We start from the raw sequence: 16,260 nt of genomic DNA, 5'->3' as shown, positions 1-16,260 counted from the left end.
AAACGGTTTCATGTGATTAAATCAAAGGAAGATGAAATTGAACCTTAAAAAAGCTCAATATGATATTTCATTTGTCCAGTGGGGAAATGAATAAGTGCAAATGAGATCAGTGCCAAAAAATGTGCCCAAGATTTAAAACGTAGGATCAGGAAGTTGCCATCTTTTAAGATACAATCCTGAACTTTGAAGTTCATTAGGTGTCTCATGTAATCCTAACAAAATTTGTGCTGGTGGACGGAGTTCTGATAAATATTAGAAACTTCACATCCTCTTTTGGATAGTCCAGTTTACTCATGGATTTTGGTATAAGTAGGAGTCAAGGGAGTGGTCTAATGTCCTCCAAGTGGGCAGTGTACCGAACTTTGACCTAAGAGAATGGGAGCCATTAGTTTCTGAAGAGTTCTCAAAGAGGGTGAAGGCTTGTTGTGACCTAGTTAAACTTTTGGTTTCTGGAGCCCAACTGCCTGTCAAGTACTCGCTCAGTGTTTGTGATGTTGGGCAAGTTACTTTACATCTAGGCCTCTGGTTCTCCATCTGTAAAATGGGAATGATCGTAGTGCCTGCTTCTTCATCTCAAATAACATAATCCACCTAAATCAGTTGCATGGTGAGAACACAGGGGCTAGCTACTATTTTCTTAGTCCCTCTTTGCCTTCTATGTCTGATGGGACTCTCAGTCACACTTGTGGATAGTAAAGCCTGTGGATGATGCTTCCCGAAGATTTGTTCTTTGCTTGAGAAAGACATTTACTTTTCAAAAAGATTTTTTTAAAGGAATATAGGAGTTATGGTAATTTCGACAGTAGAGTTTCGCCACAAAATGCAATCCAAACTCAGTTCAATCTTGTTTGTTTTGTTTACAGGGAACACGGGTCTGGCTGAGAGAAAATGGCCAGCATTTTCCAAGTACTGTAAATTCCTGTGCAGAAGGCATCGTCGTCTTCCGGACAGACTATGGTCAGGTGAGAACAAGTCCCTGCAGCTTCCTGACATCCATGGTCTGCTTTGTAGCTGTTCTTGCCCAGGGCACGTGTGCTTGGCCCCCCTACACATACACACGCTTTACATTTTTTTCCTAAGTGATAATTCAAAATCCCAGTGGGAATGTAGAATGTACACTGTGTGTGTGAGATAGATACAATACAGTTCTCTCAAATGGAACACAGCAAATATTACAACTAGTGTGGGGACAGAAGGGCATGGCACTGGCCTGGTTTCCCTCCTGGGTATCTTTTCTGCCTTCTTTCATCTTTTTCAGCAATCAGAAGTATAAGATGCAAGTAATTTGAGCAAAAGTTCAAGTATATTGATACTTGCAGACTGATCAACTTGTTACTTTCTCTTAAAATTCTTAAACTTTCATAGTGTCTTAGTCAGTTTGGGCTGCCATGACAGAATACCATAGACTGAGTGATTTATGAAGAGCAAATATCGAAGTGTCACAGTTCTGGAGCCTGGAAAGTCGAAGGCCATCAAGATGCTGGCAGTTGGGTGTCTTGTGGGGCCTCTGCTCACTGGTTCACAGCCAGCCAGCTTCTGGCTGGGCCTCACATCGTAGAAGGGGGAGTTCTCTTGGGCCTCTTTTATAAGGGCACTAATCCCATTCGTGAAGGCTGCACCTTCATGACCTAGTCACCTGCCAAAGACCCTAACAGCATTGCATGGGAGATTAGGATTTCAACATATTAATTTGGGGGGAGAATACAAACATTCAGTTGAGGCTGGGCGCAGTGGCTCACGCCTATAATCCCAGCACTTTGGGAGGCCGAGTCGGACAGATCACTTGAGGTCATTAGTTCAAGACCAGCCTGGCCAACATGGTGAAACCCCTTCTCTACTAAAAATACAAAGATTAATTGGCTGTGGTGGCAGGCACCTGTAATCCCAGCTAATTGGGAGGCTGAGGCAGAAGAATTTATTTCAACCTGCGAGGCGGAGGTTGCAGTGAGCCGAGATTGCGCCACTGCACTCAGGTCTGGGTGACAGAGCAAGACTCCGTCTCAGAAAACAAACCCTTCAGTTAATCACAAATAGAGTGTTGAAAATACTAGGATCCCACTGAGAATTTAGGGTAATGTTGTCCTGATCACTGTAAGAACAAGACTGACTAAATCACTGAAGCTGAGCCTACTTACCTACCTTGTTAAGCAACTGAAGAAGTTTCTTCTGTTTATAGGAGCGCCACTGTTCCTGATTTTGTTTCTTTAGCGAAAAATGAATGAAAAGTCATATCACCAAAATTAAATATGTCAATCCAGAAACTGGTTTGCTTGATTATATTCTGATGATTATAAGAGAAACCTGGCATCTCCATTTTACTAAGGAAACTGATGTTATAAATTGGCCTCTACCTCAGAGGTATATATTAAAATTTAAGACTTAAGGAAATAAAAGATAGTCAAATGCAAGGATCTAAAACACATATTTTTTTTTATTTATTTATTTTCTGAGATGGATTCTTTCTCTGTTGCCCAGCCTGGAGTGCAGTGGTTCCATCTTGGCTCAGTGCAACCTTTGCCTCCTGGGTTCAAGTGAGTCTCCTGCCTCAGCCTCCCGAGTAGCTGAGATTACAGGTGCCTGCCACCACACCCAACTAATTTTTATATTTTTAGTAGAGATGGGGTTTCACCATGTTGGCCAGGCTGGTCTTGAAATCCTGACCTCGAGTGATCTGCCCACCTCAGCCTCCCAAAGTGAGCCACTATCCCTGGCCAAAACCACATAGTTTATGAATTGAGTTTGCAAGTTGTTGTGTTGAGAATAAAAGCTTCAGGGCCAGTTTCCATAATTTGAGGCAGACGGGCTACTGGGTTATCAAAACTTCTTAGCAGGGGCGGTCTACTTGGTGGAACCATTCTTAGTTCTTGATTTGATAAGCTATAGTAATACTGTGTTTGTAACTCCCTCATTTCTTTTTCTTCTGAGAGTCTTGAATGGATTTTCAGTATATAGATATAACTGTGCTTTGTGGATGTAGATTTCGGGGTATGGGGAGACAGGGGGAACAAAGAGACAGCATGTCTAATGGTCACTGACAGTGTGGACACTTCACCAACACCTAGTCTCTAGTTCCTTCTCCATCAGAGTCTCAGGTAGTATAGTATGATCTGTAGTCTAGGGAGTAAATAAGTGAATTTTGCTCAACTATAGGATCAGGCACTGCTTAAATGTTTAAGGTTCCCTGTAGGATAGGACTGGCCGCATTTTTCTGTCACTCTGCCTGTCTTCCTGTCTCAGTTTCCCCAGATGAGAATTTGGTTTCTTTCAGGACCTGTAGATACTTCTCAAGATGATGTGAAAAGGGAAAACAGTATCTAAATAGTGTCATTCATTTAGCAAAACTGTGTTCCTGAAAGCATTGTAAAATAGGTTTTTCATGTCACTTGATATGGTTTGGCTGTGTCCCCACCCAAATCTCAACTTGAATTGTATCTCCCAGAATTCCCATATGTTGTGGGAGGGACCCAGGGGGAGGTAATTGAATCATGGGGGCTAGTCTTTCCCATGCTATTCCCATGATAGCGAATAAGTCTCATGAGATCTGATGGGTTTATCAGGGGTTTCCGCTTTTGCTTCTTCCTCATTTGCCGCCTCCATGTAAGAAGTTCCTTTTGCCTCCCGCCATGATTCTGAGGCCTCCCGAGCCATGTGGAACTGTAAGTCCAACTAAACCTCATTTTCTTCCTAGTTGTGAAAATGGACTAATACAGTAAATTGGTACCAGGCGTGGAGCCTTGCTGGAAAGATACCTGAAAATGTGGAAGCAACTTTGGAACTGGGTAACAGGCAGAGGTTGGAACAGTTTGGAGGGCTCAGAAGGAGACAGGAAAATGTGGGAAAGCTTTGAACTTCCTCAAGACCTGTTGAATAGCATTGACAGAAATATTGATAATAATATGGACAATGAAATCCAGGCTGAGGTGGTCTCAGATGGTGATGAGGAGCTTGTTGGGAACTGGAGCAAAGGTGACTCTTGTTATGTTTTAGCAAAGAGACTGTTGGCATTTTGCCCCTGCCTTAGAGATTTCTGGAACTTTAAACTTGAGAGAGATGATTTAGGGTATCTGGTGGAAGAAATTTCTAAGCAGCAAAGCATTCAAGAGGTGACTTGGGGGCTGCTAAAGGCATTCAGTTCTATAAGGGAAGCAGAGCATAATGGTTTGGAAATTTCGCAGCCTGACTATGTGATAGAAAAGAAAACCCCCCCTTTTTTTTTTAGATGGAGTCTTGCTCTGTCACCCAGGCTGGAGTGCAGTGGCGCGATCTCAGCTCACTGCAAGCTCCATCTCCTGGGTTCACACCATTCTCCTGCCTCAGCCTCCTGAGTAGCTGGGACTTCAGGCGCCTGCCACCACGCCCAGCTAATTTTTTGTATTTTTAGTAGAGATGGGGTTTCACCCTGTTAGCCAGGATGGTCTCGATCTCCTGACCTTGTGATCCGCCCACCTTGGCCTCCCAAAGTGTTGGGATTACAGGCGTGAGCCACCATGCCCAGCTGAAAATCTCATTTTCTGGGGAGAAATTCAAGCTGGCTGCAGAAATTTGCATAAGTAGCAAGGAGCCTAATGTTAATCCCTAAGACCATGGGGAAAATGTCTCCAGGCCATATCAGAGACCTTCACAGCAGCCCCTCCCATCACAGTCCCAGAGGTCCAGGAGGAAAAAATGGTTTAGTGGGCCAGGCCCAGGTGCCTGTGCTGTGTGCAGCCTAGGGACTTGGTGCCCTGTCTCCCAGATGCTCCACGCTCCAGCTGTAGCTGAAAGGGGCCAATGTACAGTTCAGGCTGTGGCTTCAGAGGGTAGAATCCCCAAGCCTTGGCAGCTTCCACGTGTTGTTGAGTCTGCGGCTGCACAGAAGAATTGAGGTTTAGGGAACCTCTGCCTAGATTTCAGAAGATGTGTGGAAATGCCTGAATGCCCAGGCAGAAGTTTGCTGCAGGGGCGGGGCCCTCATGGAGAACCTTTGCTAGGGCAGCGTGGAAGGGAAATGTTGGTTGGAACCCCCACACAGAGTCGCTACTGGGGTACCACCTAGTGGAGCTGTGAGAAGAGGGCCACCGTCCTCCAGACTGCAGAATGGTAGATCCACTGACAGCTTGCACTGTGCACCTGGAAAAGCTGCAGACACTCAACGCCAGCCCGTGAAAGCAGCTGGGAGAGAGGCAGTACCCTGCAAAGCCACAGGGTTGGAGCTACCCAAGACCATGGGAACCCACTTCTCGCAGCAGTGTGACCTGGATGTGATAATTTTGGAGCTTTAAAATTTGACTGCCCCATTGGATTTCAGACTTGCCTGTGCCCTGTAACCTTTTTGTTTTGGCCAATTTCTCCTATTTGGAATGGCTTTATTTACCCAATACCTGTACCCTCTTTATATCTAGGAAGTAATTAGCTTGCTTTTGAATTTATAGGCTGATAGGCGGAAGGGACTTGCCTTGTCTCAGATAAGACTTTGGACTGTGGACTTTTGGGTTAATGCTGAAATGAGTTAAGACTTTGGGGGACCATTGGGAAGGCTTGATTGGTTTTGAAATGTGAGGACGTGAGATTTGGAGGGGTCAGGGGTGAAATGATATGGTTTGCCTTTGTCCCCATCCAAATCTCAACTTTAATTGTATCTCCTAGAATTCCCATATGTTGTGGAAGGGACCCAGAGGGGAGGTAATTGAATCATGGGGGCCAGTCTTTCCCGTACTATTCTTGTGATAGTGAATAAGTCTCACAAGATCTGATGAGTTTATCAGGGGTTTCTGCTTTTGCTTCTTCCTCATTTTCTCTTGCCACCACCATGTAAGAAGTGCCTTTTGCTTCCTGCCATGATTCTGAGGAGCCATGTGGAACTGTAAGTCCAATTAAACCTCTTTTTCTTCCCAGTCTTCGGTATGTCTTTATCAGCAGCATGAAAACAGACTAATACAGCATTCTTTCCCTTTCTTGTTGAATTATATTTTAATCCCAAAGATGTTTTCCTTTTAGTCTTTGAACTTTTTTCTTTTTAAAAAAAATTATGGTAAGAATCACATAACATTAACTTTACCATCTTAACTATTTTTAAGGGTACTAGGGTTAAGTTTATTCACATTGTTGTTGTGTGGCAGATCTCAAGAATGTTTTCATCTTGCAGCACTGGAACTCCATGCCCACTAATCACTAATTACCCCAGCCCTTGGTAACTACTCTTCTTTCTGTTCCTATGACTTTGATTACTTTAAATACCTCAGTGAGTGGACTCATACAGTATTTGTGCTTTTGTGGCTGGTTTATTTCACTTAGCATGGTGTCCCTAAGGCTCTCAAGATACTTTCTATTCCTATCCTAACTAAGCTTTCTGACAAAGGCTCCTAGGTCGACAACTCTACCAGTCTCTGGGTGCCACTGCCCTTGACTTGTGGTCGGCAACCTGGGCCGTGTGAAGCCCTTGCTGGCTATTGTCCACGGGCAGCTCTCAATGAGGTGGGAGTGGAATGGGTTGGTCGGGTCAGTAGTTCTGATCATTTTCAACAGTATTTATGGGTTGTGGGTTTGGAAGGAACTGAACTATGATAATGTGTACTTAAATGTGAAAACAACGCTGAGCCTTGACCTCTAATCTTCATTTGGTCATCGAATACTTAGTTTTATGTTGTCCACTCTGTCATTCCCAAATATAACAAGTATAATTAGCTTGGTGACTCATGTAGGAATTGCAGGGTTATGAGAAAAGTGAGGCAAAATGTTTAAACTTGGGTTCAGGCTTGGATCAAGAACTGTCAGTGGCCCAAAGACTCTAGTTTGTTTTTCTACTGAGCTACATAGTCTTCCCCTCTTTACGTTACAAGTTCACTGTGGAACATGCAGGACTCGTCACCAAGCATTAGGAGAAGTTCTTTAACTGGTTCTGGTGCCTGGGACAGGAACACTGCACTTAACTGGTCAGGGATAGATTTTTATTTTTTTTTGGAGACAGGATTTTGCTCAGTTACCCAGTCTTGAATGCAGTGGCATGACCATGGCTCACTGCAGGCTCTACTTCCTGGGCTCAAATGATCCTCCCACCTCAGCTTCCCTAGTATCTGGGACCAGAGGCACATGGTTAATTTTGACCCAGCTTGGTATGTTAAGATATTGGTATTTCTGAGAGGAGGGGAGAATTGGACATTACTGTTTAATGGGGATAGTGTTTCAGTTTTGGAAGATGAAACATTAGGAAGATGGATGATGGTGATGATTGCAAAACACTGTAATTGTGCTTCATGCCACTAGACTGTGCACTAAAACATGCTTAAGCTGAAACATTTTATGTTAGCATATATGTAAGCACACACACACAGAGGAAATACCGTGTTTGAGGTCAGATGGTGGGTAAATGGTAGAAATTGTCAAATGACAATTTGTCTGTATCTTTAAAGACAATTTCAGAGAATTTATTTATTTATTTTTTTGTGTGTGTGAATGAGTTTTGCTCTTGTTGTCCGGGCTGGAGTGCAATGGCGCGATCTCGGCTCACCGCAGCCTCCGCCTCCCGGGTTCAAGTGATTCTCCTGCCTCAGCCTCCCGAGTAGCTGGGATTATAGGTGCATGCCACCATGCCCGGCTAATTTTGTATTTTTAGTAGAGACGGGCTTTCTCCATGTTGGTCGGGCTGGTCTCCAACTCCCAACCTCAGATGATTCACCCGCCTTGGCCTCCCAGAGTGCTGGGATTACAGGTGTGAGTCACTGTGCCTGGCTGGGAAATTTTTATTTTACCCAAAGGTGACCTCTTACAATCCATAAAGAGTTTACAAAACTATTAGTGTAATTTTCCTTTGATTTCGAGTGGTGCATACGAATCACCTGTGGATCTTGTGAAAATGCAGATTCTGACAGGCAGGTTGGGGTGGGGCTGGAGAGCGGGCTGAATTTTTCACAAGCCCCTTGGTGATATTGTGTTGCTGGACCAACCACATTGGAGTAGTAAGGATTTTGAAGATGTTCCTGAAAAATGCCTTAGGGTCATAATTACTTAAAATGAAGAGCAAGAAGCACTCAGGTCCTTCCGTATTCCACCAGTATTACTGTTTTGGAGGAAGCAAAGATAAAGACAAGAAGAAGGAGGGCTTTGGGTAAAGTTAGAAGGTTTTTTCTTGCGCTTCGAAGCTTTTCCTTTCCTTTTTATTCTGTGAGCCCTCCCCTGCAGTGGCCAGGGGTTGGGCTGACTGCAGCATAATAATTCTCAGGTGAATTAAAAAGCAGTTTTAAAATCCTGTTTAGTGTTGGAGAAAAAGCAAAGCCATGTGTGTCTAAAATCCTAAAATGGAACCTTAGAAACGGGGTGGCAGGGTATCACAGTGTATTGTTTTGTGTGAGATCACTAAAGGGCATACCTGCCTGCTTCCTTTCCTTTTCTTTTTCCTTTTCCCTTTACTTTTTCCTTTCCTTTCCTTTCCTTTCCTTTCCTTTCCTTTCCTTTCTTTTCCTTTCCTTTCCGTTCTGTTCCGTTCCTTTTTTCCTTCTGTTTTTATTAATTTATTATTATTATTATTGTTTTTTGAAATGGAGTCTTGCTCTTTTGCCCCAGCTGGAGTGCAGTGGTATAATCTCGGCTCACTGCAACCTTTGTCTCCTGTGTTCAAGTGATTCTTCTGCCTCAGCCTCCTGAGTAGCTGGGACTTCAGGCGCCTGCCACCACGCTCGGCTAATTTTTGTATTTTTAGTAGAGATGCACTTTTGCCATGTTGGCTAGGCTGGCCTTGAACTCCTGACCTCAGGTGATCCACCCACCTTGGCTTCCCAAAGTGCTGGGATTACAGGCGTGAACTACCACGTCTGGCCACCTTCTGTTTTTAGCAACAGGGTCTTGCTCTGTCATCTAGGCTGGGGTGCAGTGGTCCAGTCATAGCTCATTGTAACTCCTGGGCTTGAGTGATCCTTCTGTCTCAGTCTCCTGAGTAGCTAGGACTACAGGGGTGCGCCATGCCTGAAAAATTTTTTCCGGAGATGGGGTCTTACTGTGTTGCCCAGGCTGGTCTGGAACTCCTGGCCTCAGGTGACCTGACTCGGTCTTTGAAAGCAATAGGGCCGGGTGCTGTGGCTCACGCCTGTAATCCCAGCACATTGGGAGGCCAAGGCAGGCGGATCACGAGGTCAGGAGATCAAGACCATCCTGGCTAACATGGTGAAACCCCATCTCTACTAAAAATACAAAAAAAAAAAAAAAAAAAAAAAAAAAAAAGCCGGGTGTGGTGGCGAACACCTGTAGTCCCAGCTCCTCAGGAGGCTGAGGCAGGAGAATGGTGTGAACCTGGGAGATGGAGCTTGCAGTGAGCCGAGATGGCGCCACTGCACTCCATGCTGGGCGACAGAGCGAGACTCTGTCTCAAAAAAAAAAAAAAAAAAAAAAGCAAGAGAATTACAGGTGTGAGCCACTGCCCAACCCATGCTTTCTCATTTCATTCAGTCTTTAAGAGAATTTTGTATTCATTCAGCTTTTTTTGTTTGTTTTTGCCAAGGAGATAGTTCTAATGTTAATTTAAAATTTCATTCCACTCTGAAATTTAAACTACTATAGGTTGACACTAGGAATACAGAGAACCAAAGTATTCCATTTGACTTGTAACTTATACTTGCTGTGAAGTATTTACAGATGGAAAAAGAAATGAGCAAATGACACTCTTTCACACTTTATTGAAAAATATATAACTGTGGCCTCTGAAGGCCCCAGCACACAGGCGGGTCAACACATGTCCTACACGTTAGAAATCAGTTGTCTTCTTGGACCACAAGCTTTGGACAGTTTCAGAAAAGCAGGTTTTTTTTTTTTGTTTTTTTTTTTTGAGATGGAGTCTCGCTCTGTCATGCAGGCTGGAGTGCAGTGGCGCGATCTCGGCTCACTGCAACCTCCGCCTCCCGGGTTCAAGCAATTCTCCTGCCTCAGCCACCCGAGTAGCTGGGACTACAGGCACGTGCCACCACGCCCGGCTAATTTTATGTATTTTTAGTAGAGACGGGGTTTCACCGTGTTAGCCAGGATGGTCTTCATCTCCTGACCTTGTGATCTGCCTGCCTTGGCCTCCCAAAGTGCTGGGATTACAGGCATGAGCCACTGCGCCCAGCTGAAGAGCAGATTTTTAAAAGCACCATGGTCCTGCAGGTGATCAACTCATGTAAAAGGGTAAGAAGGAAGACAGCACTAAACGTTTGTCTTTTCTGGAACATCCAGGAGGCGCACGAGCAGTCACTGTAGCACCCTTTAGGAACATTGTAGAATTGATTAATAAGTTTTAAATTTGATTTTTCACCTTGGTAATTAGAATTATTTTATTATCTTTTTCTGGAAAGAGTCTAATTTGATTGCTCTGAAATAGAGTGATATCAGTTTACCTAATTGTATTTTAAGGGGTAGTTATTCAATTTACTGTAGTCCATTTCATCAAGGCGATTGCTCTGTGCAAGGATTCCGTTTGGTATTGTTTGAATTGTCTCTATATGGGGTCTTCTAAAATATTTACTGGTTGAGGATTTAATCATCCAAATCTACAAGTAGACAGCCTCCTCCGTGTCCTTCTCTCTATTTGCAACAGGGATAACTAAGCTTGGTTGAAAACATTCTTCTCATTTTATTAATCCACTAAAAGATCATGGGATTGCATGGGACTTTGAAGTTATCCCCACCTGCTAAGAGAGTCAGACTTCTTCAAGCCACACTGGGAACACAGCACTAATTATTTATAATCACAGCTCCCACTTAAAGCCATCACAGCTCCCACTTAAAGCTGTCTCTGACTTTTTGGTTTGACTCTTTGGTTTTGGTTTGTTGGAGTTAATGCCATCGGCCCAATTTTGTGAAACTTGATAAGAGGTGAGTTAATGTAGTGACTTTTCGTTGCGTTTTTGGTTGTTTTCACACACTTTCCACCCTGTCCAGCTGGTTTTCTTTTGCTCCCCCCTCCCCTTCCCTTTGCCCTCATTGGTGTCATTTTTATGTCCCTTGGATGCCTTATGTCCCTTTTGACCTTTTCATACCCTCCTGTTCAGTACACCATCTGCACACAGTCCTGTCTCCCAGAAAATTCTTCCCCAAGCCTGTTGAATGCAGGGAAATGGTCAGTAGGGGACAGCCTGGCGGGTCTGTCCTTTGGAGCTGACCCCAGGAATTATTAGGAAGAATTGGACAACTAGAGCCCAGTGACTTCAACTTGAGGAGGACAGATCTGAGTGCTGAAGGGAAGTGGTAGATCATAGACATCTGAGCCAGGGGAAAAATCTCATCTGAGAGCCCAGGAAGGCCCGCACGTTCCAGCAGCCAGGGAAGCTGCATTCCAGGCTTCTCACGCAAAGCCAGGTGCTGCGCCGAGGCAGCTGCCGGGGGCACAGGAGCACGGTCCCACTGCTCACTGTGAACTCTTTCCTTGTATGTGGAGCCCGAGGGAGACTTGAGTGAGTGGCAGCTGGCCTGCCCTCCAGGTCCGGCAACTGGCAGGAGGGGACCACCTAGGGTCCGGGAGGGCAGTTCCAGGTTCCTGGGAAGAGCGGCTGTGGGTGGAGACCAGCAGGGAGGCAGTAAACGTGTGAGGATGGAGGAAAAGGCAGTTGGGGGCCACATTTATAATGCATACATAGTGTGATTAGGATTTAATGAGTCTCAAAACCAAACTCAGGGACAGATAGGATTAGATTCTTTTCAGTCAGCTGGCCTGGACATAATTCCCTTGCTTTTCTGTTGTTATTTTTTTTAATGTATATTTTTATCCCAATCATAAAGTGGAGACATCTTACCCCTTTTTCTCTCAAGAGGAAAGAAACAGGAGGTCATTTGCATCATGGCTGTAGCCTCTGAGTCTTACATGTCTCTTGTATTGCAACTGCTGCCTCCAACCCAATTAACCTCTGGGTTCCTGTGAACCATATGAAATTGCCATTTCTAGAGGCCATAAAGGGTTAGAGATCGGCAGTCACATATGGTTCAGCCTAATAGCAAGTTAATGGCCCTCCCTTTTAATTTGGTATCTTTTAGCTTATCATTGATCTGTTGTTCATGGCTTAAAGATAGGATTTTTCTGGTGACTCTTCTGTCTGATGACAGTACAGCTCAACAAAATACAAGTGTTTTTCTGCAGTCCAGTTGAGAGGCAAAGCATATCTCTAAACTAGTCTACCAGCTTTAACGCTGGTGCTGTTACGTATGTGCATTTGCTCACAGCTATAACATTTGTATTCCTTTTGGGGTTTTCACTTTTTCTGCTGGGTGTCTAAAGGATTTGCTGTTACTAGTTTCTTCGGCAAATAGCCACGTTTGAATTGAAAGGAAAATGAATGAATAAATACACAATTTTTTTTGGACTAAAGCTTGGGTTTTCCTCTGTTGTTTCATGTGTGTGTGTGTGTGTGTGTGTGTGTGTGTGTGCGTGTGTGTTTGGGTAAATAAATATGGCATAAAACTTACCATTTAATTTTAACCATTTTAAATGTATTAGTGGCAGTAATCACATTTATAATGTTGTGCTATCACACCACTATTTCCAAAACTTTTTCATCACTCCAAACAAAAACTCCAAGCATGTTAAGCAGTAACTCCGTTTGTTATTTATTACTACTACTACTACTATTATTATTATTATTATTTTTGAGACGGAGTCTCACTCTGTCACCTAGGCTAGAGTGCAATGGTATGATCTCGGCTCACTGCAACCTCCGCCTCCCAGGTTCAAGCAAGTCTCCTGTCTCAGCCTCCCGAGTAGCTGGGACTACAGGCACCTGCCACCATGCCCGGCTAATTTTTGTATTTTTAGTAGAGACAGGGTTTCACCATATTGGTCAGGCTGGTCTTGAACTCCTGACCTCAGGTGATCTGCCCACCTCGGCCTCCCAAAGTGCTGGGATTACAAGAGTTGTAATTTATTTTTAAACTACTTTCCTCTTGGATACCTTTTTTGTACTGTTTTACAAAATAATAGCACATTTGAAAGTATGGTTCGTATCTTTTCTTAAGAAATAGACGACGTCAAGAAAGATTTGTTGAGACTCAGCCCCGGATTCCAGGAATGGAGAATCCGATAGCCCATCTTAGATCTGCTGAGGATGCCAGACCGCTGAGCCCTGGCCACGTGCTGTGCATGTCGGGGTGGGCGGGCTATCCCTGCATGTGGGTGAAGGGTCCTTCTCTGGAGGAAGGTGGGTTGCACAGCCACCCTAAAAGTAAAGGGAAAGAGGACTGTGCTAGTGATAAGTGACAGATAATTTTTTAAAATCCGATGTATAGTCTTTGGCTTCTTTTTTTGAAACTTTAGTAGTGCTCCATCTGTTATACTTGGAATTCACTTCAATCAGAACAGTTGCAGCTGTATGAAAAAGACAGCATTGAGCTGGGCAGCTCTTCAATTCTCTGTGCTTTTCCCACATTTTGCTGTTGCTCCTGGAAATACCCACCTCTGAGACGGACACTGAACACCAGCCTACACAGAGTTCCTTAGAATCAGCGGTCTATACTCCAGAGATTGAACACCACTGGGACTTTCATTCTTGCTTTCAAGACCAAGGAAAATGCAACTTGTCCAGCTTGGTTCTGAGTTTAAGAATCTCTTCTGCTCTGGAAGCCACGTGGTTCTGACTCCCTAGACCTCTTCCAAGAATTTGCTCTGGCATTTTGTGGCTCAAAGATGGAAAGTCAGATGTTTCCATTAATTTTCACTCTGGGATTATAGAAAAAAAAAAAGACAAACTCATCTGCTTGTTTATTAGCGTACTTAGCTCCAGGATAAACATGTGCATGTTTACAAATCTGCACAGAAAGCTCACTTATTGTAATCTGGGAGACTGTCACTCAAGCAGGCCAAGCTCTTGTCCTTTCTCCTGGGAACCTGGTTCCTACAGAGATGTCTGTCTCTCCTGCCTTCCTTCAGGGATAAATGCAGAAACGCAAATACACAGGCTCTAGCTGAATACACAAGGCTCTGATTACAAGGTGTGTATTCACACACCTATTCAGGCCCCCTTCAAAGAGCCACCACCTGTATCATGTGTGTGTGTTTGATTTTTTTCTGTCTCTCCTCACCAAGGTCTCTTAGAATGGGGACTTGCCATTGGCACCTCGGAGCCGAGCCTGGCCCAGGGAGGCCCCTTATAATGAACACTGAATGGATGAATGAAGCTCCATTTGTAGTCATCATAAAGCCAAATAAGTCATCAGAATGCTGCATGCTTCGTTAAGACTATGATCATATGGCATTTTCATAAGGAAGTTACAAGACTTAAAAGGACCACAAGCGACCAAAAAAAAAAAAAAAAAAAAAAATAGCCCCATAGCAGAAGAATCATGGTGGGAGTTTTTGTTTGTTTGTTTGTTTTTGGAGACAGGGTCTCATTTTGTCACCCAAGCTAGAGTGCAGTGGCACCATCTTGGCTCACTGCAACCTCCGCCTCCCGGGCTAAAGCAATCCCCCCCACCTCAGTCTGCCAAGTAGCTGGGACCACAGGTGTGTGCCACCAAGCCTGGCTAATTTTTGTATATTTTGTAGTGATGGAGTTTTGCCGTGTTGCCCAGGCTGGTCACGAACTCCTGAGCTGAAGCGATCCTCCTGTCTCGGCCTCCCAAAGTGATGGGATTACAGGCATGAGCCACCACACCTGGCCCGGAGTTTCACTGTTGTTTCTACTGTGGTAGTGTGTAAACCACTCATAGACCCTGGGGCCAGAATGAAATGAAGAGGGTAGAAGAGAGGCTTTTTCAAGGGGATTCTTTGACTTAATAACTCTAGAAACATATTCTGTTTTCATCTCTCGGGGTGAGTGTTGAGTTTGGCTCAGAATCTTACTTCAAAGTATGGCATTGTAAACCCTGAGATTGTTATTTGTATATTTCCACAGTCATATTGAAACCATTTACAGTGGCAAACATGAGCTACGTTTGTGTTACAGGAATGTGGGCTGTGTGAGGTGTTGTAGACCTTAGCTTGCCAAAGGTACACAGCATTTCTGTTCTGTTACCCACCTTGTTCCCAGCACCACTGAAAAATCCGTGGGTGAGACCAGGAGGTCTCTGGGGCCTTGGCCCCTTTAAGTGAATCCAGCTTATTCTGACCCTTTTTCCTAGAACATGACTTTTGCCTTCCCACCCGAGCCCCTTTGGACTGAACAGCTGGGCTTCTCCCCAGTGGGTGGGTGGATGGGTGGGGAGGGGATCAGATCTGTTAGGACTATTTACTGGCCCAGTGAGGTTCTAGCTGAATGCACATGCATTAAATATTTTGCAAGGGAGAGCAAATGGCCTATGCCCTGGGTCATGACCTTCTTTGGTTTCCTGTTCTCCTTTGGGTCCATTTGTTGATTTTCTTCTTAGGGGATCTTCCTGGACTTTGGCCTCCTTTTTCCTCCCTGGGTCTGTAGACTGCACCTCTTCTTCCCAACCTTTAGAATTGGTCTGTTTAGAAGGACTCAAGTATGCCTCTGACCGGCCTATGCTTCCAGTCTTTGTTTGACTTCCAGATTCCAGACTCAGCTTCTAGGTAGCTCAGCCCCCTTAGTCCTGTGTAAGCCTGTTGTATGTCCAGATTTTTCCTATGACTGGCAAGCCTCCTGGTCTTGCAGTGCTAGCGTTGGGCACAAAGAAAAGGGCTCGTGTTTGGTGCCATTGACCCCTGTGGTTGCTTTTGATTTTGTGGTTAGCTTTGAAAATTAAATTGAAGGTAAGTGGGCTACTATCTTGTATTTTTGGTCTCTGTGAATACTGAAAATAATCCGCTAATTAATGCTGGATGCTAAGCTCAGACCAGGCAGTCATTTATGACTGGAATAAAATAGAAAACGGACGGAATCAAACTTAATTCTTTTATTTGAATGCTTAAATAAATACTATACTTTTATCGTATAATAAAATAATATTTATTTTAACAAAGTCATATTTTGTGAAAAATGTGAAGGCCTTGTTTGGGAACAAAAAACAGTTCAGAAATTATCCCTGGGAATCAGACAGCATCATTTAATGCCGGTGTGATTTCAGAAGAGAAATTAGAGGCAGTTTGTTCAGTACGGGCAATTGTCTGTGAATGAGTTGCATTCCATTTCAAAAATGCATTTTTTAGGCCTGTTATTTGGAACAAGTCTTTCCAAAGAGTTAGTAATATACATGGTGAATTGATCATCCAGCTGGTCTGCAAAGACCTATCCAGGCATCCACAGCGCACTGAAGGCAGGGATGATGCTGAAGCCCTCTGTTGCCTCATTCCAACTTTAAACATGTGCTTGGAGTTCCAACCCGGATGCCACAGTTCTAACATTAGGGAATCCCATTCTTCCCGTGGTCCCC

General features: G+C 44.2%; 1 protein-coding gene across 1 annotated transcript in view; it reads left to right on the top strand.

Annotated features, from left to right (window-relative positions):
- The window catches only part of MYO10 (myosin X), a 274,349-nt gene that overhangs the window by 58,717 nt on the left and 199,372 nt on the right, over window positions 1-16,260 (top strand). The window contains exon 2 of the mRNA XM_003263177.3: window positions 864-962. Within this exon, the coding sequence (XP_003263225.3) occupies window positions 864-962 (99 nt within the window). The remainder of the gene's footprint in view (window positions 1-863; window positions 963-16,260) is intronic.

The sequence above is a fragment of the Nomascus leucogenys genome, chromosome 6, assembly GCF_006542625.1.
Source record: "Nomascus leucogenys isolate Asia chromosome 6, Asia_NLE_v1, whole genome shotgun sequence".
Lineage (NCBI taxonomy): Eukaryota > Metazoa > Chordata > Mammalia > Primates > Hylobatidae > Nomascus > Nomascus leucogenys.
The sequence above is the reverse complement of the archived record's forward strand: the minus strand, read 5'-3'. Positions and strand labels throughout refer to the sequence as shown.